Source organism: Drosophila kikkawai, chromosome 3R, assembly GCF_030179895.1.
Source record: "Drosophila kikkawai strain 14028-0561.14 chromosome 3R, DkikHiC1v2, whole genome shotgun sequence".
NCBI lineage: Eukaryota > Metazoa > Arthropoda > Insecta > Diptera > Drosophilidae > Drosophila > Drosophila kikkawai.
Genome location: NC_091731.1, coordinates 18,429,056 through 18,452,958, shown reverse-complemented (window position 1 = coordinate 18,452,958; position 23,903 = coordinate 18,429,056). Strand labels below are relative to the sequence as shown.

Here is a 23,903-nt window from a genome sequence, read left to right as displayed (position 1 = left end):
TGCATTTTTTATGGGTTAAGGTATTTTTAACTAGATTTAAATGGTGTAGGAAAATAAGCACCTGTGAAAATGTCATTGGCTCAGCTTAGAAAATAAGTGCATAACCTTTCCTTATACAATTCCCTTATAAAGGCAAAATAAAATACGTCAAAGGAGAACGATTAACTTCAAGGTAAGATTTCACTTACAATCTATTATAAAGCTGTTTGGTAACAAAGTGGTTTTTACAATTGTGGATTGAATACCTTAATCCTCGGGTACATACATAGAAATCAATTAGCATTCATTTGTCAGGATCTTATGCTACGCAGACTTAAGATCTAAATCCCGTTCGACCTCTGTGCCCTCGTATTGTGCTTGACGGCGCATAGCCTCCCTTAACTGCGTCTGCTCAAACCTCCTCGCCGACCATTGATACCTGTGAGATAAAGACAATTAACACGGATCGGGGGTGGGTCAAGTCCTAATCCACCTACCTGCAGGCCATCCAGTAAACTACGGTGCCGCAGAAGAAGGACCCAAAGCCTACATGCGTAGACAGGTGGGTGCGTGAGGTGCCCAGGAAGGTCAGCACGCCGATGCCAATTCCCCCGCTGATTCCATAGAGAAAACTGTTACGAAAGCACGGAATTTGCGACACATCGCGGCCAAAGATAAAGAAGCTCTGTAAAGATCAAGTAAGCAAGTGATATTTCCTTAAACTGCACATGCTAGGGACATTCGCCCTTGGGTCTAAGTTATGCGTACCTTGCTAGGTTCCTCAGGATCATCGGCCATGCCTGATTTTGCTGTTTAAAATCCGGAAGAAAACCAAAACAAAATAACTAGAGGTGGCCGATTGTGGAAATCGATAGATCGATATTCCCTAATGTTTTCTTAAAAAAAAATACTTTGTATCGTTGATGATGCAGAGTTTCCACTATTTTATTTTTTAATTTTTAATTTATAGAAGTTGTGTGTCTACAAAAACAAAATAAGTATGTTAGATTGATGGAGAAACGGAAGCTTAAAATATATATCTGCCAATTTTGTTATATTCCGTAATTATTACTCAATGTATTCAAGAAGTACATATTCTCAATTCTTACTAAATAATACATATTCAGTGATATTGATTTGCTATTTGGCTTACGAAATGTGTGTTTTATAAAAAAAAAAACTCTTTGAAACTGTTTTTATTACTATCGCCATTGTAAGCAACAATCGATTGTGATTGACACAACACTTCTGGTGTATCGATATTGCCATCGATGCTTCGATTTCTACAGCTATAGTTGAAAGAACAAGAAAACGACAATTTGCCACAGCCACAGTTTAATTTCTTTAGTTTTTTGGGTTTTTATTACAATTAAAGGCACACGCACAAGAGCTCCAAGCGACTATCCGTCGTAGCCAGGCCCATCCTTCAAGCAGCGAATCTGTGTCAATTATTTTCCGCTGATGTGCACCTAAGAACACAACAAAATTAAATACACTTTTTCAGGTAAGAAACTATGACTTGGAGCTTTAAATCACTAAATAGGCTTTAAAACACAAACTGACCCGGCCAGGAGTTCTATCTCAGTTGAGAAACCCCCAAATTCACCAGGCAATGAACATACGACACGTACGCAAAAAATAAATACAAAATTGCAGTAAGAGTAAAGCAACGTTCTCTGGACAGAGTGTCAGCCTTATTATCTACTCGGTATGTCTCTGATAATCTCTGTTTAACTTTTGCACCTCCCAGTTCTTCATCACGCACACGCACACAGACGCCGTAGCAGGCAGCAACAGATGTACATACGTGGTGGCAGCCGTATCCGACTACATTATCACCCGAAACCGAATTTCCACACGTAACCAATTCTTCCTACTGGCAACTGTTCAAACAGAGACACCGCCATGGACATATCCGCCTCCTCGTCGTTCGCGTCCAACAACGGCACACCGGAGGGAAAGACGAACTCCTACATGGGCGATAGCACACTCTACGACAGTGCTCTGGATCACCAGCTGTCCAATCTGGCCTACCGGACATGTAATGGTAAGTTGGCCAAGCGGCATTACTTTCTCACCCCAAACAGCAGGCACGAGTCGGCTCTCCCAGATTCCTATCGGAGAAGCATCTGGACATTTACAGATGAAAATGAAGTACCAGCTAACCCCAAGCGGATCTTCATCTGTGCAGCCCTCCTCCAGCCTTGATATCGAACTGGAGGAACTTCAGGAGGAGGAACTGCAGGATGAGGAATGTATGCAGAAGGAGAAATTCAGCGATGAAGATTTTTCCAATAATTCGGAAGATCTCTATGCTTATAAACATCTTTTGGAGGAGCGTGCACTCCTCGAGCGCGAGGTAAATGCTCTCAAGCTGAAGGTGCTTGCCCTACAAATCCAAACGAATCACCACGAGAAACAGCTGAACAAGCTATGCCACGAGAATCAACAAAAGGCCACATTCAGCCGTAGCATCAAGCGAAATCTCATGCTTGCAACACGCCAGTCCCTGCAGTCCCAAACTCCAGAGACTTTTCCAAACCAGCTTTTATCGCAAATATTTGAGGGCTTCTCTAGCGATGATAAGATATTCAAAAATCATTTCAAGAAATTGGACAATGAGCTGGCCCAAATAGTGCAGACTGCATGCGTTCTCGCCTACAAACGCCGCAAACCTTCATTACAAATTAACGTCGCTGAGAAGCTTAAGGGTCTCAAGCAAAAGCTAATCCTTAAATACGAGACACAGCTGGCCGAACAGGACAAGAGCCGGCCGATAAATAATGGTGCCATAAAGCAACAGTGCTTTCAAATGTTTAAGCAATTCTTAAGGAGCAGCTGTCGGGATACAAGTTTCTCCAGAGAATATCTAAAGCAGCTGGAAATGTTCTATGAAGAGGAGATCTCCAAACTTGAGTAAAGATATAAAGGGAAACAAGGAACATTTGTATTTAAAATCAGACGAAAAAGATATATTTTTTAAGAGAACCTTTAGCTATAAATTCCCATTATTTTTAAACACCCTTTCCATATATTTTTCCAGAGAGCCTTTTGGGTGAACTCAGCCAAACCCCTCTGCAACCACCCAATTCCTCAAGCAAGGTAGGCAGTACTGAAATTGGAAACGAATCGACACCGAATGCCAACAAGGCCTTCGGTTCATCTTCGGCGGCAGCTTTTAACAGTCCGACGCCAGCTCTAAATGCCAGCATGCTGCTGATCCAATCCGAGAGTCTGGACACGAACTCACAGGAGGAAGTCGATCCCAAATCACAGCTGGCCAACAAGACAATATTCAAGACGGATAATCCTAACCTGTCAATTATAGAAATTAACGACAACTCCATTAAAAAAGAGGACCTGGAGAACGAGGTGGTGCTGGTCGAAGGTGGCAGTGACGTGAAGAACCTTTTAAAGAAATCGCCCAGCAAAGCAGTTGTGCCGGACTCTGCCTCAATCACAGATAAGCGTCGCCGCAAAACGGAGTCACTACTTCAGACCAGCAAACAAAAGCTGGACATATCCATTGCAGAGGCTTCGGCTGTGGCCGATGGCGATGGCGCGAAGCGGGATCTAGTGCCGGCCGCGCTCGACCAGCCGCAAACTAAGCGGGATATCAAAATTTACGATACTATCGAGGAGTTTGAAGAGAATCTGCCCTCGACAGTGACGCTTCTGAACACGCCATTTGGCAGCAAGGTCTATCTGGTGGGTACGGCACACTTCAGTGAGGAGTCGCAGGATGACGTCTCATATGTGAGTAACTTTAACTTTAGTAATTTTATTAAATTAACTTAAATTAAACAAATATCATTCTACAGGTCATACGGAATGTCCGTCCAGATGTGGTCATGGTTGAGCTGTGCCCATCCCGTATTCACATACTGAAACTCGACGAGAAAACTCTGCTGGAAGAGGCCAAGAGCATCAATATACCCAAGGTAATTGCTGGAAACGGGAAAACATTCCTACAAAACATTGCAAATGTTTTTTTTCTCCTATTCAGATTCGAGGAATCCTGCAGACACATGGCTACATCAACGGCATTTTCTTTATTCTGCTGCTGCAGATGAGCGCCCAGATCGCCAAGGATCTGGGAATGGCGCCGGGCGGTGAGTTTCGACGTGCCTTCGAGGAGATCCACAAGCTACCCGGCTGCATTCTGCACTTGGGTGACCGGCCCATCCGTATAACCCTGTACCGTGCCCTCCGTGCTCTGTCCGCGTGGCAAACCATGAAGCTGGTGTGGCGCCTGACCTTCACCGACAGCATTAGCATTGAGGAGGTGGAGGAATGCAAGCAGAGCGATTTGCTAGAGAAGCTGATGCAGGAGATGGCCGGCGAGTTTCCGGCCTTCTCTGATGTTTTCGTACGCGAGCGGGACATCTTCCTGTGTCACTCGCTGCAGCTAGCGGCGCTACCCCAAGCTGCGCCGGGTGCCCAGCAGATCCGTCCAGTGCGTGTTGTCGGTGTCGTGGGCATCGGGCATGCCAATGGGATTGCCAAAATGTGGGGTACCGTCGATCCCAAGAAAATTCCAGCTATACTCGAAATTCCACCGGCCAGCCTTGGCCAGCGCATCTGCACATATACGCTGAAGTACGGCCTCATTGGCCTGGGCTGCTATGGAGCCTTTCGTTTCCTGCGACCCCGGCTCACGCGTTTCTTTTAGATAAACGATGGGCGATGGGACTGGACGGGGGGGACCAAGTGTGTGAGGCGACTGCAGTACCCATCAAGCCTGCTGCAATGTTTAATTTTTATTTCTGACGTTTAATCACATGACCTGCACACGCAGATGAAGCGAATTTGTTCTGTTGTATTTTATTGTACAATGATGATGTTTTGATAGACGCGTTTATATACGTAAAAATATAACTGGATGTACATATATACATATATATATCCACAAACCAAACACGAAAAGACCGTTTCAGATAAAGGTAGTTTTTAATTTTCAGAATACTTGTATACAATTGGACTATAACATCACAATTTATGTAATATTCTTTCTTTGGAATATATCATCTTAGTGTATCAGTTATAGTTTTAATCAAAGACTAATTAACCCAAGTCCCTAAAACAAAAGAACATTTCCATTTTAAATGTAAAGGAGAAAAACAAATACTACAAAGAAAAGAACTAGATTTACAAGAAACTAGGTTTTGTATAATTAAGGTATTGAGCTGTTGTTTGTTTTAAGCTCGACAAATCAATCAAAATGCCCCAATGCATATACAATATTTCATTCACTCGAAGTCGTACATAGCTGTTGTTCATTCCGTAGCAGAAATCTAAACAAAAACAAAAAAGTTATTACTGTTCATATATTTAAGGGACTACTAACGTGATGGGAACCCTTCAGTGTTTGATAAATTTATTAGAGCTAATACATATTAGTAGTAACGATGGGGGGAATTTTACAAAACGAAAGCCGAAACATACAAAACCATACATATGTACATGTACTTTATTACCTATATATACTACATCTGAGCGTTGTAAACGTAAAACATGCTTTTAAAGTGCATACAAAAAAAAACAAAAACAGCAACTATAAGCAGTATGTATTCCGTAAATAGTGTTGTGTAGCATTTAGAATATATATGTAACTTACCACCAGAAGCCGACAAACAAGCCTTTGTTCGTAACTGACTCAAATAAATGTACTAAATGTATTACTGTCGATCAGAGCCCATCAACAATCATTTAATTTTTTGGAAAAGGAATGCCACATACAGTTATGCAGATTGTGATTACTTTTAACCATTATATTATAACAAGATGCATAACGCCCATAAATGAAATGTCATATGCAAACTATTTTTTCTTTTCCAAAATTTTTGAGCGCTCCCTCTGATTTTTGAAGCGAATTTCAAGGGATCATTAAGCCAACTCTGATAATTTGAGTGCAACAAAATCGTATGGCGTTACGCATCTTATTATTATAAAAAACACTCTGTTTTCGCCCTTTATCACATTAGATAACATTTCTTTTTGATGCCCTGTTCATGAGTGATTGTTCACTAAGCTCAGCGATGAATATGTTCCTCTCTAATTATTCTTATAATTCAGTTTTTCAATGTTGTTCATTTTTTTTCATATGGTTTAATTTGCTCAACTTTTTATTTATAGGTAAATACTTAAATTCAATTCAATAAGTAGTTTTATTAACCTTCTAAAAACGAATCCAGAACAGCTTCCCGAATTGAATTGAAATATGGATTTTGTAAGTTTTGTTAATTTCGAAAAATTTTATAAAATTAATGGAAAATATTTATCTTTTTTTACTCACAATTAAAAATGCCGTTAAAATTCTATACTCAGAGATATCTTCATGACTAGGGAACAACTGAGTAATAGCTAGTGAACAAGTAATTGTTGAATTAAATCTTTTGAACAAATTAGGAAGTGAACATGTTCATCCCAGTGAACCGTATTTACCCAAAACTAGACTAGATAATCTGCAAACTGCAAAGCTCTTCTGTCGAAGATCTCTCTCCGTGTCGTCGATATTTCCACTAAAAAGCAAGTGTTGTCGCTGTTTCTTTTATTATTGTTTTTTTTTTCTTTTTAATTATATATACTTTAAACATAGCTTAGCTCTATACGACTCCTCTCTTGTGTGTGTTGCATTTGTTTTGTTTCTAGTAGAGTTCACTTGAATTTGTTTGTATGCCAACGTAATCTTGCTTCGGTTTCTTTCTTGAAATTTAAAACGTTTTGTGTTTTTGCGCTTATATGTAGGTAACATATTTTTTTTTTCTTTTTTACTTACACTTTTGCTGCAATACAAATAAAAAATCTTAAATTGTAACCGTAAAGTTCTAGATAGTTACAAATTAAAGTCTAAGGATGTAATTAATTCTTGAGGAGCTTAGTTTTGTGTGTGTGGGATTATCTCCGCCATCCACCCCAATTCTTTACTCGTCCTTGTTTTCCTGCGTTGTTTTCGTTTTTGTTTTGTTTTGGGGGAGGTCTGGTAATGCAAGTATGTATCGTATTTTAAATATTAAAAACACATAGAAACTTTTGGAAAAATTTAAATCAAGCGCTGGCGCAAGCGGCGCAAGGAATCCTTCATTAGAACAGAAGAAGAACCACACGCCACGGTCTTGGGGACTTCACACTCCACACACATTTGACATTTGATAGATGACGACTACTCCTGGGATTTAATGTTACTCTCGCTTCCATTCGTTCGTTCCCTCCAGTTGGTTGTGCTGGACTCCGTTGCGCCACTCCCCGTTGTCATCATCACTCTACTCCCCAGCTCTGGGCTCCAGCTTCGTGGGTCAGCAGCTGCAGCTTGTGATGCCTACGGCGCCTCCGCCGCCGACTCTGCCTTCACCTCCGCTTTAATGCTCGACGATGACAGGTGATTATTAGGGTCGGGCGCACTCAGGGGCTAAAAAGCAAGAGGAGGGCAAGGATAAGGATTAGCAAGGCATGTCCAACTCGGTCTCAGTAAGCAAGCCCTAGCCTATAGCCAACACTCAACTACGACTAACCAACCAGTGACTAACGATAACAGCAACGAACACGGACTAACTGGGGAGCCACACACAACACAACAACACACACAACACACGTTTACCACAGAGAGTATATGCCGCTCGTGGCGTCAGGTTGGCAAACGCACACACAAACACAAGACAACAGAGCTTTATGGGCTACCTACCGATTGGCTACTCACAATTCCAAGAGGCATTCCACCACCCACCTGGTGGTGGGGCGACAAATGCGGCCCCGCGGGCACAGCGTTGTTCGGCGATGGTAGGAGGCCAGCGGCGGCTGCAGCAGCGGCGGCAACGGCGGCCGCAGCAGCGGCCACGGAGGAGTTGGGCGGCGGCGGCGGAGCCAGTGCAGCGGCAACAGCGGCGGCTGCCGCAGCGGCTGACGGACCGCCGACGGCTGTGCTGCCCAAGTTGGTTGTGCTGTGGGGACCATCGTGCGGCGTGGTGCTGTGTGCCCGATGATGCAGTGCGCCTGTATAATAGCCGCCATTTAATCCTGGATTGTATTTCGATTTGGTTCATATTTTGGTAGTTGAAAGTTAGGTAAAAAGTTATGAAATGTTGCTGTTTTTGTTGGTTTTGGTATTATGTGGGAGAATTGTTGGTTTCGATTTGCTGTAATAGTTGGCAGAGTCTGTGTGTAATCTGGGAGGTGGCGACTGACTATATATGAGAGAAATCTTGGGTTTAACAGTGATGCAATGATGCTGTGTTGGGGGGAATATCCGCCTTCGTCGCCCCTAAAAATCCAAATTTTCCAAAACCAGAGCTCGAAAATAGGAATTGTCAGAAAAAAAGCAGAAATAAACCCTTCGGTTTAGTATGTTCAAGAGACCAAGAGGATTTTTGCAACCGTTCTTTGTTGAGTTTTATCAATTTGTTTGTGAATATAAATATAAATATTTAATGATAAATATTAATCTGTTTTCTTTGGGTTCGTTTGGAAACAATTTAAAATCATTAACTACATATGCATACTCTCAATGTGCGACCGTTCAACCGCATCGCTCTCCATAGTTTTTGGTTCTGAAAAAACGTTGCAAGGACCAAAACGAAGGGGCCAAACAGAGCGCAAAGGATCTGTTTTCCGCCAGGTTATATTTGTAGAGAAGAAAATGATCAATTGTTATTAACGAGCTCTGGGTTTTTCAGAGTCACGCCATGATACCAGTACTCAGGAAAATATTGTCTCCCCTGAAATTCAAGTCATGGAACGGATCTTTTTCTGGTTTTTTTCTACAGCTAAAGATACAAATGAGCTATGGCTAAAGATTCCGCCTGCCGTTGGGCCATTCATTGCTGACTTTCGCCGAAATTACTCCTTATACTTAATGGTGTGCTCTGCGCTGCTTGCTCTCAATGAATCAATTAATCCATCATCATCCCAAGATAACAATAAATTGGTCGAAGGCACAGTCTTTCATCAAACATGTTTATCAAAAGTGGACACAATTTGACAGCTTCCGATTTGGCAAAGTTAAAACAATTGTGTTCATGAAAGATTTTGTTTTATTTGTTTTTATCTTCTTGTTTTTTGTTTGTTTGTATTTTTTTATGAAAATGTTTTTCTTGGTTTTCAAATAAACGTCTCATTGATTTTTTGTTGTTTTGTTTCGTTTCGTTTTTGTGCTTCATCGTCAATTGTTACGCTTGTAATTTTATTTAGCTTTCACAGTTATTAAAAATATCCTTTTTATACATTACAAAATAACAGTATTTTATTCCTTTGTCTCATTACGTTTACTTTTAGACTTATGCTTATTTATGTTTTACTTTGCTCATTTGTTGTTGCAGCTTGCTATATAGGATGTGTGTGTGTGTGTGTGTGCGTTTGATGTGTGAGTGTATACAGCTTCTGTATTTTGTGTCTGTTTTCTTTTTCTTTTTTAGTGTGCTTTATATGCGTGTATGTTTTGTGCTTGTAAATGTTTTAAATAATACACAATTTTTGGAACTTATAAAAAACAACCAAATACAAAAAAATAAAATAAAATAGAATAAAGCTTGAAAAGGAATTTAAGACTTGGGCAATCTATTCACCCGATGAATTGGGAAGAGAGGTGTGTTCTTGAACATTATCGGATAAGATTATGAATATTTAAGAAAATTAGAGAAGTAAGAATGCAACCAGACATTGGAGACGATTCCGCTTGAAGCTTTTAGTAATTAAACTTAAATTGCAAAATTGTACAAAATTATAGTCTTATAATTTTTGTCGCTCGTCTGTGTTTCTATGTGTATGTAAATATATATATATTTTCGGTAAATAAAATTACAATTTACACGCTAACAATGTTTAATGTACCACTCGCTGATGATGATGATCATATATGCTCGCTATATCATCATCGTCGTCGCCCAGCTGCCTTTATCGTTAAGGTCTAAATCTAAGTTCATTAATATTACATGTATTATCATTTCTTTTTTTTCTGTTCTTTTCTTTTCTTTTCGGTTTTGTTTATTTTTTCGATTTGTTTAGCTGGTTTTTGCTTTAATATAATTTCATTTATATATTTTAAAATGTACATAGACTATGCGTTAATTTAACTGTAGTTTTCTGCTTGTTTCTGTTTCTGGATAGATGGTAGTTGAATCCGACGCGCCGTGTGTGTTATCATATCTATACTTTGCACATAAAGTCATTGTTCACTTCTCTGCCGCTTGATTTAGCCAATCGAAAATACAAGAATTACATACGTAAGGCGAAAATAAACGTGGATGATGAGATCATTTTGTAATACAGAGCAGAGCGTTGAGCAGCCAAATAATAATTTCTCTGGGGCTTCTTATATGTTCTCTTATTCGAATCATTTTACAATCGTTAGTCAGCAATAAATGGCGCAACATAATATAAAGAATTTTCTTAAGCTCAAAAAGTATGTTTCGACGATTCGGGAGTTACCCATTTTGGAATTATTGGTATGGTTGGTTTCACGTTTATAATAATAATAATGATAATCATTTTTAAATACACAATGAATACGTGGCTAAATATGAGGACTACACTGAACATAATTACTTTACATACTTTCCGCCGATTGTTTCTTCTAGTTTCTGTTTCAAGGCGGATACATGTGCGGGGCATGGAAGAAGAGGTGCCAAATAGGGGAGTTTCGCGAAACATTAACAACAATAATCCATCATATTGTTTACTTTCACCTTGTTTTTGATTTGTAAATAATCTTTAAACTTATTTATTTATATGTATGTATATAATGTCACTCTATTTATGCGTTCGCGCTTATTTTTTTTTTCTTTCTTTTTAAATCAAGGAATTTAAATGCTTATCGTGATATCTTAAATTGATTTTCACAAAGTGGCAGGCCGAAATGGGAATTTCAAATAGTACGCATGGGACAAATAAATGTATTTTCGAAAGTGTTTTGCCAAAACAATGCATATACATACATACACACATACGTAACTCTTTTACCGTAACGCCGGCTGTGCTGTAATCCTCCTCTCATCGACGTCAAACATTTCATATATATATACATATGTATATATCTATACATATATATATATATGGATCTGTGTGTAGCTTAAACTTATATATCAACTCTTATAGCGTGTGTGCTCTTGAATCTTGCTTTAAATGTTATACTTTCTTCTCTGAAGCGCATCTCTGCGCCCGCCTATATATATATATATACTTTTGAATAAGTCTGAGAAAGAATAGAAGTATGTTTGTGTGCGTGTGTAGGTATGGTATGGTGTATGTGTGAGTGTGTAGTTTATAAAGTAATGTGTGTGTGGTTTAAACGATTTCTGGTATTGTATTAAATGGTTTTTGCTCGGTTTTGTTGGTTGATTTCTTTTGTTTTTTAATTGTTTTGTTTTGTTTCTATTTTGTTTTTCTTGTTATAACGCTCCCTTCTTGCTCGCCTGTCTCTCTGTTTCTCTCTCTGTCTACTTTTCTTGATTTGATATCATTTGTAGTTTACCTTCGGGATAAACAGCCGCCGCCACGCCACCGGCGGCAGCGGTCGGCGGCGTGCGCATGAAGTACTCCTTGTTGACGCAGTTCCTCAGGACGTCTGGAATATTGCCGACGATCGCTCGACGGATCTCGGTGGCCGCCATTTCGCGCAGCTCCGTGGCGGACGCATCGCTGAAGAAAGCGGCATGCGGTGTACAGATCAGATTGGGGGCATCCTTCAGTGCGCCCTGCAAATCAATAAGAAATTGGTTAGTCCAGAACACATCCGTCGTGGGTGCGGCGCCAACTCAGATTGCGTAAAATGTCTCGTTTTACAACAATCTCTTACTTGAAATACATTGTAAGGTTCGTTTTCGTGCACATCCAATGCGGCTGCCCTTATCCGTCCTTGTTTCAGCGCCAACGCCAGAGTCTCGTCATCGACCAGACCGCCCCGGGCGGTGTTCACCAGAAATGCACCAGGTCGCATCTAACAATACAAAATAGAATGATTAAAATTTGTGCACAAAGAGTATCCGTACGTTTCGGCTTTCGATTCAAATATCAATACAGTATCGATGTCCCTATATATTCCAACATATTTATGTCTATTTAAAATGACCGATATCTTTAAATCTTAATGCTTCTCCATATCAACTCACCTGTTTAATTGTGAACTCATTGATTAAATGATGGTTGTGCTCGTTTAGCGTACAATGCAGAGAAACGCAGTCTGACTGGAAAAGCAGATCCTGTAGCGTGTAGACGCGTGTGAGGCCAAGCGACTTGTCGATGCCATCGGGCAGGTAGGGATCATAAAAGATGACATTAAAGCCGAATGCCTTGGCGCGCAGGGCGACGGCGCTGCCGATGCGACCAAGTCCCACCAAGCCCAATGTGTCACCGCGGATGCGTGCGCAGCCCTGTAAAGGGAAATCGATTTAACTTAATTTGTGCTTCTAAATAATTTAATTTATTTGCAACTTACATGCGCTGCCTCCCGCACTTGCTCGGGTCCGGTGAACTTTTTGCCTTCGCGCACCATATTCGCCAACCAGTATGTCCGTCTGTAGAGGTTGAGGATCAAGCACATCGTCGTGTCCGCCACCTCTTCAACTCCATAACCGGGAACGTTGCAAACGGCAATGCCCAGTTCACCCGCCGCCTTCACATCGATGTTGTCTGTGCCGCTGCCGATGCGCACGATGATGCGTAAAGCTTTAAACTTCTCCAGATCCTCCTTTGTCAAGATAATGGTGTGCCACATTAGTGCTCCCACTGCCTCGTTGAGTACCTATATAAAAACAAATAAAAAAAAAAAACAATTAGAAGGCCGATAACGAAGTGAATTTAGTCACTAACCTTTTCGTGTATTTCGGAGGTGCTCTGTGCATCGCAAAAGGCCACCGTGGCCACATCCTTAAGGATGGGCATTTCGATGGAGCAATCGCGTCCATCGAGGAGGGCCACCAATGGCCGGGCCTGAAGCGGGCCGTTGGCAAAGCTTCCCTTCACATCGATGCGCGAACGCTTCGGCATCATTAGATTTTTGTCCATCTCGCGCTGTCACTGTTCCTGATGTCTGATGTGTCCCCTACTCTTCGGTCGTCGAGGTGTATCTTTATTAAACTCCCGTACTTTTGGCTCCTCTTAATTCTTTGTCAGTGGTTTACCGTGAGCAAAGCGCAGGCTTGTGAGGAATAGAGCCCTTTCACTGCTCTTACTGATGGCTGGTCGACCGTTTTAAGTTAAATCAATGAAAAAAAACCGTTTGAAGATTATACTATGCAAACGCTGCAATCATTTTTGGCGCTTCATATTGACATCGAGAATCCTGCAATGAAAGCAACAATGACGAGAAACATATAAATTAAATGGAAAACATGAAATGTGATGTTGTCGTTAAGAGAGCACAAAAAAAAAAAAGAAAGAAAAAAAAATAACAATGTCAGCAAAAATTTGCCGATGAAGTTTTTGTTTGCATTTCGCCGACATCAGCGATAAAGCTACGTTATTGCCGCACTCACATATCCCCCGCCCCTTTTTCATATTCCCTCCCTATCATTGAGTGGTTGGGGAGTGGACATGGCGGTGGGTGGGTGTTGGAAGGTGTCGTTGCAGAAACATAGAAATTTAACGCCGTTCACAAGTGACAAACAAATTCTCTGGCCTGTGCCCGACGCTTCCCCTCGTACTCGCGCCAAAAAGGGCGTGGCTTAAAGGCCATGTGAACTCGAACCCCCCATCTAGACAAACGAAAAATCTATAACCCCCGCAACTAGTAGAACAATTTAGAAGCTTGAACAAAATCAGTTACTCAGTAGCACAAGGTACTGTACCCTCCATAGGTCTCTATATATATGATCGACTTGGATTACGTGTAGTAGTAGTCGCCCACCGTATCTTATCAACGGGCACTTCTTGGTTATCTGACGAGGAATGGCATGGGCCGACGGATGGCAGGAAAGTTTAGCTCGGCGTGATGACAATGTGACCGATACATGCTTGTACATATGTATTTGGGATTGACTTAAGTGTGACCTGGAACGCCTTAGCAACTTTGATCGCTTTAAAATATATTATTATTTATAGGATTTCAATGGAAAATGCTATAAAGCTTAGATTGGCGCCCAGTGAATCTTTCAACATCCAGAGCTCATTCTATTATATTTGCTTTTCTTATAAAAACAATAAATACTGAAATAACCTAATAAAACTATCTTCAAAATATATATAAACCAGTTCCTTGAATGAAATGAAATAATCCGGCAACAAATAACACATACGTATCCCATTAATTGCGAGCTGACATTTGAGTAGTTTTTGTTATATTTAAACAGAGGAGATTTACTCTACATCGCTGATAAGCGTAGCAAAAATCGGTACAAAGTGTATGCAATGAGCCATATATATGTACATACACGAGCACACACAAAATATATTTATATAATATAAGATAAGCTCGGAATGACTGTCTCTATGGCTATAAGCTATGTTTATACAAACATCTACCCCGCGTCGCAACCATCAGTCACTTCCCACATCAGCCATGTGTCACGTATTGAGCCAAAGTATGAAAGACCGACGAGACAACAATAATAATAAAAGCTGAAAGAGCAACAATACATAAAGTTTTTTATTTATTTTTGCACAACGTCAAAACTGTTTTCCCTGTACTTTAAAATAGACTCGATTAGTATTAGAGAATAATACCGATTAATAAAGAGAAAAATATAAAATGCATGTAAACACAATTATGCATTGGAGCAAGGGAAAAACAAATTTTCCAGTTCCATCACCACACAACTGCGATTTGGTATATTTATCAAGTGAATAGCGAGTCAAGTGGATGCAAAGTTTCTTTTTTTTTTTTAATTAAAAACAATTTCATCATGCACAAAATGTGTGCCTCTCTGACCGCAATCTTTTCTTTATAAAAACACCCTGCTTGGAATTTCCGATTATTTAATGGAATTTCGCTTTCAAATGAGACATATTTATTGCCAAAATAAATATTCAATTTTCATTCTGCCTATCTTGTTTTTACCTCCTATTTATTGTATTTTATTAATGTTTGCTTTATATTGATTTCGTTAAATACTAAGAAGGTTTTAGCATTTGGACGATAAACAGGAACAGTACAGGAATCGAATAGAAACAAATACAAAACAAAAAACAATTCTTTCCGAGTTATTCATTTAGATTCATTTCTTTGAAGGCTTGCTCTCTTATGATACAAAAAATCGCACAAATTCAGCTTACTAGCTTCCATCAACAGTCGAAATGGAAAATGTCAGAGTTTTTCAAACCGCGCCAGCCAGAAACCAGTTTTGCTTCAGGTTTTGCTTCTTTTTTTTTTTTTTTTTTTTTTGTATTGAATGGTGCCACAGGATGTGCTAACCGCAATGTGCGAGCGCCCACGCCGTAAGACATGGGAATCCATCGAAACGACAGAGAAAACCTGTTGATGCCGCGGGGTAATAAGGAATAATAGGTATAAACATGAATTAAAATCATATAACACTACAAATCATATCCAACAAATAATAACCATTATAAATCCAACAAGCGTCGGTGTGCGCAATGGCCTGTATCTAACAGATACATTCGAAGTACGACGCGTTGCTACCTGAACTCGATGTGTCTGCTTCCTATAACCGATTCCGATTCCGATGCTGAGGTGAGCTGCCTAACAAATCGACTTCAGTAATGCCAGTTTAGCTGCTTTTATTGATGAATTGCCAATTTCGATCGGAAAATACATTTATTAAGTATTGTAGCCAATATTTATTGGTTAAATAACACATATTTTTTTGCAAACTTTTTATACAGGACTATTAATTGTAATATTTACATCGATTTGAATGATATATAACGATTGGAGTTTTATAAACCAAAATCTCATTCGACTGTTGGTGCTACTGGAACTTTAAAGTTATTATATATGGATAGAAATAAATGATTAAAATCAAGGGAATCACCGAAGAGTTTCTAATGAATAATGCGCCTCTAAAGATCTACATAAATTGTACAGAAAGTTTCCTAATCAAAGCCTATGAGAAATAAGTCAAATCATGCTCACGCATTCCTCAATTGCTTGGATTTGCAAAATTAACGATTATTCGCTATCGGATTTCTGGCACCACTAGTGAGTGAGTGGCACCACGAGTAACTCCGACCGCGATGACGATGGCCGCGTACATACTATATCTTTTTATGGCCTGGGGACAGCAGGCGGCACAGCAACAAACCAAACCAAACTGAAAACCGGTTTATCAACATGAAACGAGGCAGACGGACGCGACGCACGATAAAAGAGAGGCCGTAAAGGAACAGAAAGTAGCCGAGGGGAAGAGTGTGTAGTGGAAAAGTCAGCAAAAGAGCAACTCAATGGTTATGTTCTTTTTTCTTTCATCCGATTTTGTTTTCATTTCTTTGTTGGCAATTTTTTTCCTTTGGCCACAATTTCAGGCAGGAAAAACTGTGTTCGCTTAAATTGTTTGTTGGCTTAATGCCTTTGCGCGATATATACATACATACATACATACGTATGTACATACATATGTGCTTGAACACGTTTTAATAAGTCATGCGCATCAGGAGCAAAGAGTTTTTAAAGCGTTCGAGTGCCAGGAAAACTTTAGGAATTTCCAGGGGGAGGATATTGGGGGAAGCTGCTGCTGCATCGGAAAATTGAAAACGCTACTGCTCATGCGTCATTACTGCGACGGCTTTGGCGAATTTAGTACTTTAAGTTTACTCGAGAAACTTGTTTTTTTGCCTGACTCAACGGGTGCTCTGCTGTGCTGCGCTGCTTCTGCTTCTTTCAGCTTCGTGACGTTGCGTTCCCGCGTTTTTACGGCCCCCGCAGTCTTCACCACCTTCTCCTCCCGTTGCTTTTTTCTCGTTTCTCGTTTGGTTTCAATTTCTGCCTTCCATTTCATGCATTTGCTTTAAAGCCGGCTGTTAAGATGACGCGAAAAGCCTCGTTATTGCAAAAGAAAAAATAAAACAAAGTTACTATCTCGACAATAAGATACCGTTTATAAATACTGGAAAAGCTTTTTATAGAAAATTAATCACAGTGCGGTTCATATATCAAAAAAGTGTTTGTTTCAATATTGTACGATGTATAAGCAAACTGACTTTTTGAAAAGACAACACACTTTTTTTCGCATTTAAAATGCAAGATGAACCGTTCAAAATTAAACGATTTGACAAATACTTTTCCTAATCTGATCAGCGAGTAACCTGACTTTTGCCTACTCTTAATAAAACGGAACACTTTCGAGCGAAATCTGTACACAGTTTACTGCAACACTCTCGCTGATGTCGCTTATAAATGCCAGCACAGAGTATGATAACTGTATTAAAGGCCTATGATTTAAAAACAAAGCTTCCAGCAGAATGTCTAGAATGAACCGTAGGCGTTTAACAAAATACACATTTTATCAAGTAATATTTTAAGATCTTAAACATTTCTCCGGAAAACCACTTTAACTGTAGGGCTGCGTGACATTGACCAATGTTTTTATTGGTCTGCATTTGTCATTCTGCATTTCTTGTTTATTATTGCTTTTCCTCTCGTTTTCCCCTTTCATTTTATTTTAATATTGATTGGTGCTCGGTCTGCGAATGACGCACATTGAAAACTGCAAGCCAGCATAGCGCGAGTAGCAAGTGACCAGAAGTCGGGAAACAAAAAGAAAAAACAAAATAAATAAAATTTAACTTATCTATTGCCCCCTCTCGCACGTTTACAAATTGCTGGGGTTTCTATTATTGGTATATCTGTATCTCTTGTCTTAGACGGATTTTGGCCTGAGCCATCAGAAATTGTATATATGTTGTTATTTGTACTTATACAGAAGAAGAGCACACATATCGATCAAGCGAGAAGAAAGTGATAAAACGACCAAATACCTTAGGTTTCCATACCGACTTTAAAATTTGATTAGCAGCGTAAAAACCAACTACTATTTCACTTATGAAAACATAGCTGTCAGAATTTAAATTATATTAAGAACAATGTGAGTTATCGACTAACAAAATTATGTTCGTTATTACCTGACTAGATCAGATCGACTATTGATGCTAACAAAGCAATTTATTATATTCCATTTTTACTACCTGCAACAAACTATTTCAAGAACACAATATACCTTTTTAAAATACGGGTGCCTACGGTATAGACATATTGCTGCCATTGTATTTTTGCCCGAATTTTAGTTTCCGACTTGTATTTAAATTTAAATCTTATGTGCTATTTCAGATGCTGCTTTCGCTTGGGTTCCTCTCTCCCATCCCCTTTTCTCTGCCATCCTCGCCTCAAAGTGTGAAATTCTTTGGGCAGGTGTGCATTTTTTCACGCGTGCAGCAGTCGGCAACAAAAAAAGAGAAAAGGAAAATACCCGCATAAAAATAGAGAACAATGTTTTGGTATGTGAGGAAGGAAGTGCATAGTAAATAAATAAACGACATGGTGGTGGGGCGATTGTGGATTTAAATCCAATCAAATTTATAAATTCCCCGTAAAAAAGGACACTGTTGTTGTACCAAAAACAAAACAACATCATAAAAGGGAGCTCATCTGCGATATGGCAAAGTTTTTAAATCATTTTAAAGTAGAATTTTGATCAAGAAACCTACTTGAAGTCAAGTAATAAGTTTTCTATTTAATGCAATCTTATCTGTTTTCGGAAAAAAAGGTAAATTTATACAGAGACCCATGATATTGCATAAAAATAGAATAAAAAAAAAAAAGAAAAACCTGCTCAAAACAAAAAATTAATCAAGGTTAATTTTGAAAAAGGATTATACATTTGTACGACCTTACAATGTTAAATAAATTTGTGTTGTGTAAAAATAGGATTGGAAATCCTCGCTGGAGTTTTAACAACTGCAGCAGGCGGCAGGAGCAACAACGACAACAATTCCGCCGCAAGTGCGAGTGGGAGGACGGGTACCGGCGGGGGGAGGTGCTCCGGCCAGAGTTGCTCGCCTGTGTGTCTGTGTACGTGTGACTGTGTCTCCGAATGACTGCATGTGTTTGTGAGTGTGATGGGTACAGGCACGTCGGGCAGTGAAAGGGCGGCGAAACAAAACGAGCGAAGAAGCAACGACAAAAACACGACAAGCGCAAAAATTGTAATAAAACTAGAAACAAGCGGCAATACGAATTGAAATGGGAAGCAGAAAAAAATGGGTAGCAATATATATGTATTTATGCGCCACTTTATCAAACTCGTTGAGTGTCGTATGCGTGTGTGTGGATTTAAATCCGAATAAACAAAACATAAAATATAATTCTGACGGGAAGAGATGTCTCAGAGTGTATGGGTAGCTGCCAATGTGAGTAATTTTCGGTCAATATGCGAGCAGAAACTATTTATACATATCCCGGCCTTAAATGAGCAAACTTTAAAGCTCTGATACGCTGGGGAAAACGCTTCAATGATAAACAGCGAGAAAACGCCAGACACTTTCACCCTTTAAAGGATTTTAATCCTCTCGCTTGAAATGTGTCAACATGAGGCTTTAGTTAGTTTTCAAACTCGTTGGTTTTCGTCTCCACTCCACTCTGTTCCGTTTCCTCCCCCCTCTCTTTCGGCGGCAAAACAACGATGAGACAGCATGTTGCAATGGAGTGGGGACGAACGGGAGTGGGCGTTGCGCAGTGAACCTTGCGTGTATATTGTCGCTAGGCGGGCGCAAAAAAATATAGAAACATATAGACGAAATAGACACAAACGAAGGAGAGTGTGTGCTTGTGTGTGTATTCGCCGCCCCTGTGTGTGTGGGAAAATAATTGCACAATTTTATTTATGTTTTGCATAGAATATGGCAGCAGGCGTTGCTCACTCACTCGCACACACTCACTCAAGCGCATTAAACCGCAACAATACTTGGTCAAGTGTGCGTGCACCCACACAGAGCCACACATACTCATATGTAAAAAAAGTAGTTCCGCTTTAAAATTCATCAGAATTCTGCACGTTTAAATTTTTCTTGTACACGTTCATCGCACCCTCACACATACAAGCGCACACTCGTTGCAAACAGAAAGGCAAAATGAAATGGTAATCCGGTGGAAAAATAGAATTTTAGTATTATTAAATCGCTGAAACGATTCAGCGGCGCACAATTATATTTTTCGGCCTTTTCTCTCTCGCTTATTCGTTTTTCTTTGTACGGCGGCGACAGCGGCGTCTTTTTCTTTCTCTTTTTTTTTTTTGCGAGTTTACGACTGCACAAAATTCACGTGCCAAAAGCATAGGCCACACACAATTTTCGAATGCACAATCCTGGCGGCGCGTTCACACACCGTCGGCGAGCATTTTTCACAAGTTTTGTGCACTTTTCGGCCAGTTTTCCAAAAATTTCTTTACCAGCAACGCGTCCAAATTCCACTCGCAGCTTTCAAAATGGCGGACTACGAACACGGCGGATTTTAGGTTTTAGTACAGCAGAAATGACGCTATGCCGCGATGCTCGGCTGTCGATGACGCGTTGCCGCGCAATACGTGCGCCCCCACAATTGCGAGCGGCGGACGGATTTAACACACACCTGGGCTATACGCTGCCGTCAAATTTGCCACGAAACGTGTCTCGAATTGCACAAAATTTATTGCGGAAATTCTATAATTCAGCGCCACCACTTGCACACATAAATTACCAGTGTGACCGCGTCCAGGCCGATAAAATATACCAATCTGCCACTATCGAGTATATACAAACTAGAGCTGTCAAAACATCGATAGCATATGGTATCTGCCGATGTCCGGCTTTATCGCGATAGAATAAAATCTTTCGAACGTGCATGGAACATTTTTCGGTTGTTTATTTTGGGAGATGAATATTTCAAATTCTTCTATTCTTCTATAATTTAAATATGACCATTTAGAAAATGAAAACTTGAAGATGGACGGTGCCAGTGTGAACACGAACTTAACTTTTCTTCTTTTAAAAAAAAATCGACTATCGGTAGTTGGCAACTCTTGCTCATGCTCATCCCTAAATCCAATTTTTGAGATCAGAAATTTGACTACTAAAAATATATTTAAAAGGCATTTTGTAGACCATTAGTGGACAAAGATACCAAATATATTAATTTTAATTAATTAGGACTGTCTACTAAGATGCCGGCCAGAAGAGCAACCCACGCAGGGAGCTGGTACACAGACTCCGGTGAGTAATAGACAAAGAAGATAACGCAATCAATTGCATATGCATTCATATATACTCATGTATTTCACCTGTGCGCTAGTGTGAATGAACTTTTTCGATTAACAATTACTAAAATCTTTGAAGTATCCTCTTCAAATGTCCTTTTCCGGATCGGAGCCCATGGCATTGCGTATTTCGTCCATACGATCGTAAGCAATCTCGGTGGCCCAGCACAGACGCTTTTCCAGTTCGCTGTTACGCCGACGTTGCTGACGCAGTGCATCCAGGCCGCGCTCCAGCTGCGTGCATGCCTTGAAGAACGTACTCAGCTCTGGGATATCCCCAAACTCTCCTGGATGTCGGCTGAACCCCTGCGTGGCATCAGAGGTCAACTTGTCCAGGCGGTTTTGCTGGAAACGCGTATCAAACATAGTCTTTAGTTCGTGGGTCGTCACCTTGCCCAACTCGTTGTTGTTATCGTTCAGGTGCAAGTCCCTGATGCGAGTCTTTAAGCCAGAAAAATTCACCGACTCGAACTTCTCGCCGATTCCCTGAAAGAGTTCGTAGCTCTGTTTCAGCTCCACCTGCATCTTTTGTAGGTCATCGTCGATGCTTTTGGCTGCCTGGCTTTCTAAGAACTCGGCACGAAGTTTGGGATCCTTGGGCGGACCTTCATACTGGCCCGATGTTTCCGATCTTGGCAAGGAACTGGTAGATGTGGAATTTACATCTGGTTCCACTTGCTTGGCACCCTTCTTTGCTGGAAGATCCTTTTCGCTGCTGTTGGTGGAGGAGTCCTTGCCGCTGCTTGCCAAGGAGTTCTTTCCGCTGCCTGAGGAGGACAGGCTTTTTATGGCGCTTGAAGGGTTTTTAGCCTTCTTATTCTCCTTGGAGAAACCAAAAATTGGCAACGGATTGGGACTCAAAAGTAGTTCATTTGTCTTCTCCCTTTCCGAGTTACTTGTGGCCCTATTACAAAGTATATTAGTTTCTTCTTTCCTTTTTTATTATGGTGACTTACTCCTGAGACAGTATGGCCGTCAGTTCATTGCGTATACGATTCATTAGCTCATCGGTTTCCTGCGTCTTTTTATCAGCAGCCATGATTAACTCAAACTTGAATTTAAATATATAAAAATTATATTTGCTGTTGTGCTATGCAGGCAGATTCGGAAAAAGTGCTATGCGATATGAATAGCTATTTGTTAGTTAGTTGCTAAGCAACTCTAGGCCTGCTTTGTTGAATTAATACTATTGCTCTGTATGTATTACTTGCCCAAACCCAAGCACTAACAAATGCCATTTAAAGATTTTATTTAAACAACTTAACAAAGAATTCACGTTTGGTTTTTACATTTTCCAGGCCCTGAACTCTCCAGGCAGTTGGATGGTTGGCTGCACGCTGCCGAGCTCTCTCACGGACCTGCCCGCGCCATCATTGCCCCGTAAGTTGGAGTCAGAAGTGACTAGAGGGGAGCAGATAATTCATTACCAAATTTTATTCCTAGGCATGCCGGCTATACGTACTGTGGAGCTTGCGCTGCATTCGCCTATCGTCAAGTTAGCCCCGTTGTCGTGTAAGGACTTGAAATTACCTACCTCTACCTACCTCAATTGTAATTGGTATTTTTCGGTTGCAGCAAACGAATCTTTATATTGGGCCCCTCCCACCATGTGCGCCTTCGGGGCTGTGCCTTGTCCGTGTCTAAGAAGTATAAGACTCCACTCTATGATCTCGAGATTGATACTCAAAGTAAGACAAGTAGATAGGGCTTAAATTTTGATTATTATTTAATTGATCATTGCTTATGTCAGTCAATGCTGAGCTGGAAAAGACCGGCCAGTTCACCTGGATGGATATGAAAACAGATGAGGATGAGCACTCCATTGAGATGCATTTGCCTTACATAGCCAAAGTCATGGAAGAGTAAGTTAATAATGGTTCTCAGACTCTTGTAAGATATGTTAATAAGTGTTTTCCGTCTGTTCCCCCTCCCAGCTACAAAGACCAGTTCACCATTGTGCCTATTTTGGTGGGCTCGCTGAATCCCGAGCAGGAGGCACAGTATGGTGCCCTCTTGTCCCCGTACTTGATGGATCCCACCAATCTGTTTGTAATATCCTCCGACTTTTGCCATTGGGGCCAGCGCTTTAATTACACGTACTATGATCGCTCCTGCGGCGCCATTCACAAGTCCATCGAGAGGCTGGACAAACAGGGAATGGACATCATCGAGACGCTCAGTCCGCAGGCATTCACTGAGTACTTGCGCAAGTACAACAACACTATATGCGGACGCCATCCCATCGGCGTCATGCTGGGCGCCTGCAGGGCCCTGCAGGATCAGGGCTACGACAAGATGAACTTTAAGTTTCTTAAGTACGCTCAGAGCAGTCAGTGCGAAGATATGGAGGATTCCAGCGTCAGCTACGCCTCCGGCTCCCTTGTCTTTGAGATTTGAGAGAGATGCTTTATTAGGGCATCCAGCAGCTCGACAGCATTAATATTGTGGAATTTAAGCCTAAAGTTTTTTATAATTATTACTAGCCTCAAATTGAAGAAATAAATCCATTTATCAACTTATTTTCAACTTGACTTTGTAATTCTAACATTATTCTGGGATTTTTTAGTATCATTCTTTGAAAAATTCCGAAAAAAAAATCATTGAAAATTGGCATATCTCTTATGGTAGTCCTATTAGGCATATTGTAGCAAGGAGGCTACCCTTTGCAAAGGTATGAAAACAGAGCTGTCACTTTTATAAGTTATTTTGAGTTACACTTACATTTTAAATAAATCCAAAGCAATCACACATTTTATT

The 23,903-nt window shown here is 40.4% G+C and overlaps 6 protein-coding genes across 16 annotated transcripts; 3 read left to right on the top strand and 3 right to left on the bottom strand.

Moving 5' to 3' along the window:
* Positions 1-161: 161 nt before the first annotated feature.
* Positions 162-875, bottom strand: l(3)87Df (lethal (3) 87Df). Its single transcript, XM_017175615.3, has 3 exons — positions 748-875; positions 477-664; positions 162-418 (listed from the first exon to the last, which is right to left on the bottom strand). The coding sequence occupies exons 1-3, from the start codon at positions 775-777 to the stop codon at positions 304-306; spliced, it is 333 nt and encodes a 110-aa protein (XP_017031104.1). The 5' UTR covers positions 778-875; the 3' UTR covers positions 162-303.
* A 405-nt stretch (positions 876-1,280) lies between these two features.
* LOC108080790 (traB domain-containing protein) lies at positions 1,281-5,672 on the top strand. 2 transcript variants are annotated; one of them, XM_017175664.3, is made up of 5 exons: positions 1,281-1,483; positions 1,730-2,026; positions 3,023-3,735; positions 3,801-3,920; positions 3,986-5,672. In XM_017175664.3, exons 2-5 carry the CDS (start codon positions 1,885-1,887, stop codon positions 4,649-4,651), a joined length of 1,641 nt encoding a protein of 546 aa, XP_017031153.1. In that variant the 5' UTR covers positions 1,281-1,483; positions 1,730-1,884; the 3' UTR covers positions 4,652-5,672. The 2 variants fall into 2 exon arrangements, with proteins under 2 accessions (XP_017031153.1, XP_017031154.1); XM_017175665.3 differs by lacking the exon at positions 1,281-1,483 and adding an exon at positions 1,551-1,687 and having other exon boundaries at positions 1,755-2,026.
* On the top strand, positions 2,039-2,973 carry LOC138928778 (uncharacterized). Its single transcript, XM_070286581.1, has one exon. The coding sequence runs from the start codon at positions 2,123-2,125 to the stop codon at positions 2,897-2,899; it is 777 nt and encodes a 258-aa protein (XP_070142682.1). The 5' UTR covers positions 2,039-2,122; the 3' UTR covers positions 2,900-2,973.
* An 842-nt stretch (positions 5,673-6,514) lies between the features above and the next one.
* Positions 6,515-20,619, bottom strand: CtBP (C-terminal binding protein). Of its 10 annotated transcripts, none has more exons than XM_017175666.3 (8): positions 20,483-20,619; positions 12,778-13,249; positions 12,404-12,709; positions 12,078-12,338; positions 11,765-11,905; positions 11,441-11,663; positions 7,661-7,992; positions 6,515-7,387 (listed from the first exon to the last, which is right to left on the bottom strand). In XM_017175666.3, exons 2-8 carry the CDS (start codon positions 12,970-12,972, stop codon positions 7,298-7,300), a joined length of 1,548 nt encoding a protein of 515 aa, XP_017031155.1. In that variant the 5' UTR covers positions 12,973-13,249; positions 20,483-20,619; the 3' UTR covers positions 6,515-7,297. The 10 variants fall into 10 exon arrangements, with proteins under 10 accessions (XP_017031155.1, XP_017031159.1, XP_017031160.1 ...); XM_017175670.3 differs by having other exon boundaries at positions 7,676-7,992; XM_017175671.3 differs by having other exon boundaries at positions 7,661-7,968.
* A 282-nt stretch (positions 20,620-20,901) lies between these two features.
* On the top strand, positions 20,902-23,665 carry LOC108080793 (protein MEMO1). The gene is made up of 6 exons (XM_017175679.3): positions 20,902-21,102; positions 22,445-22,526; positions 22,590-22,658; positions 22,722-22,834; positions 22,897-23,008; positions 23,081-23,665. Exons 1-6 carry the CDS (start codon positions 21,054-21,056, stop codon positions 23,541-23,543), a joined length of 888 nt encoding a protein of 295 aa, XP_017031168.1. The 5' UTR covers positions 20,902-21,053; the 3' UTR covers positions 23,544-23,665.
* LOC108080792 (uncharacterized) lies at positions 21,136-22,303 on the bottom strand. Its single transcript, XM_017175678.3, has 2 exons — positions 22,103-22,303; positions 21,136-22,050 (listed from the first exon to the last, which is right to left on the bottom strand). The coding sequence occupies exons 1-2, from the start codon at positions 22,183-22,185 to the stop codon at positions 21,234-21,236; spliced, it is 900 nt and encodes a 299-aa protein (XP_017031167.1). The 5' UTR covers positions 22,186-22,303; the 3' UTR covers positions 21,136-21,233.
* Positions 23,666-23,903: the final 238 nt, after the last annotated feature.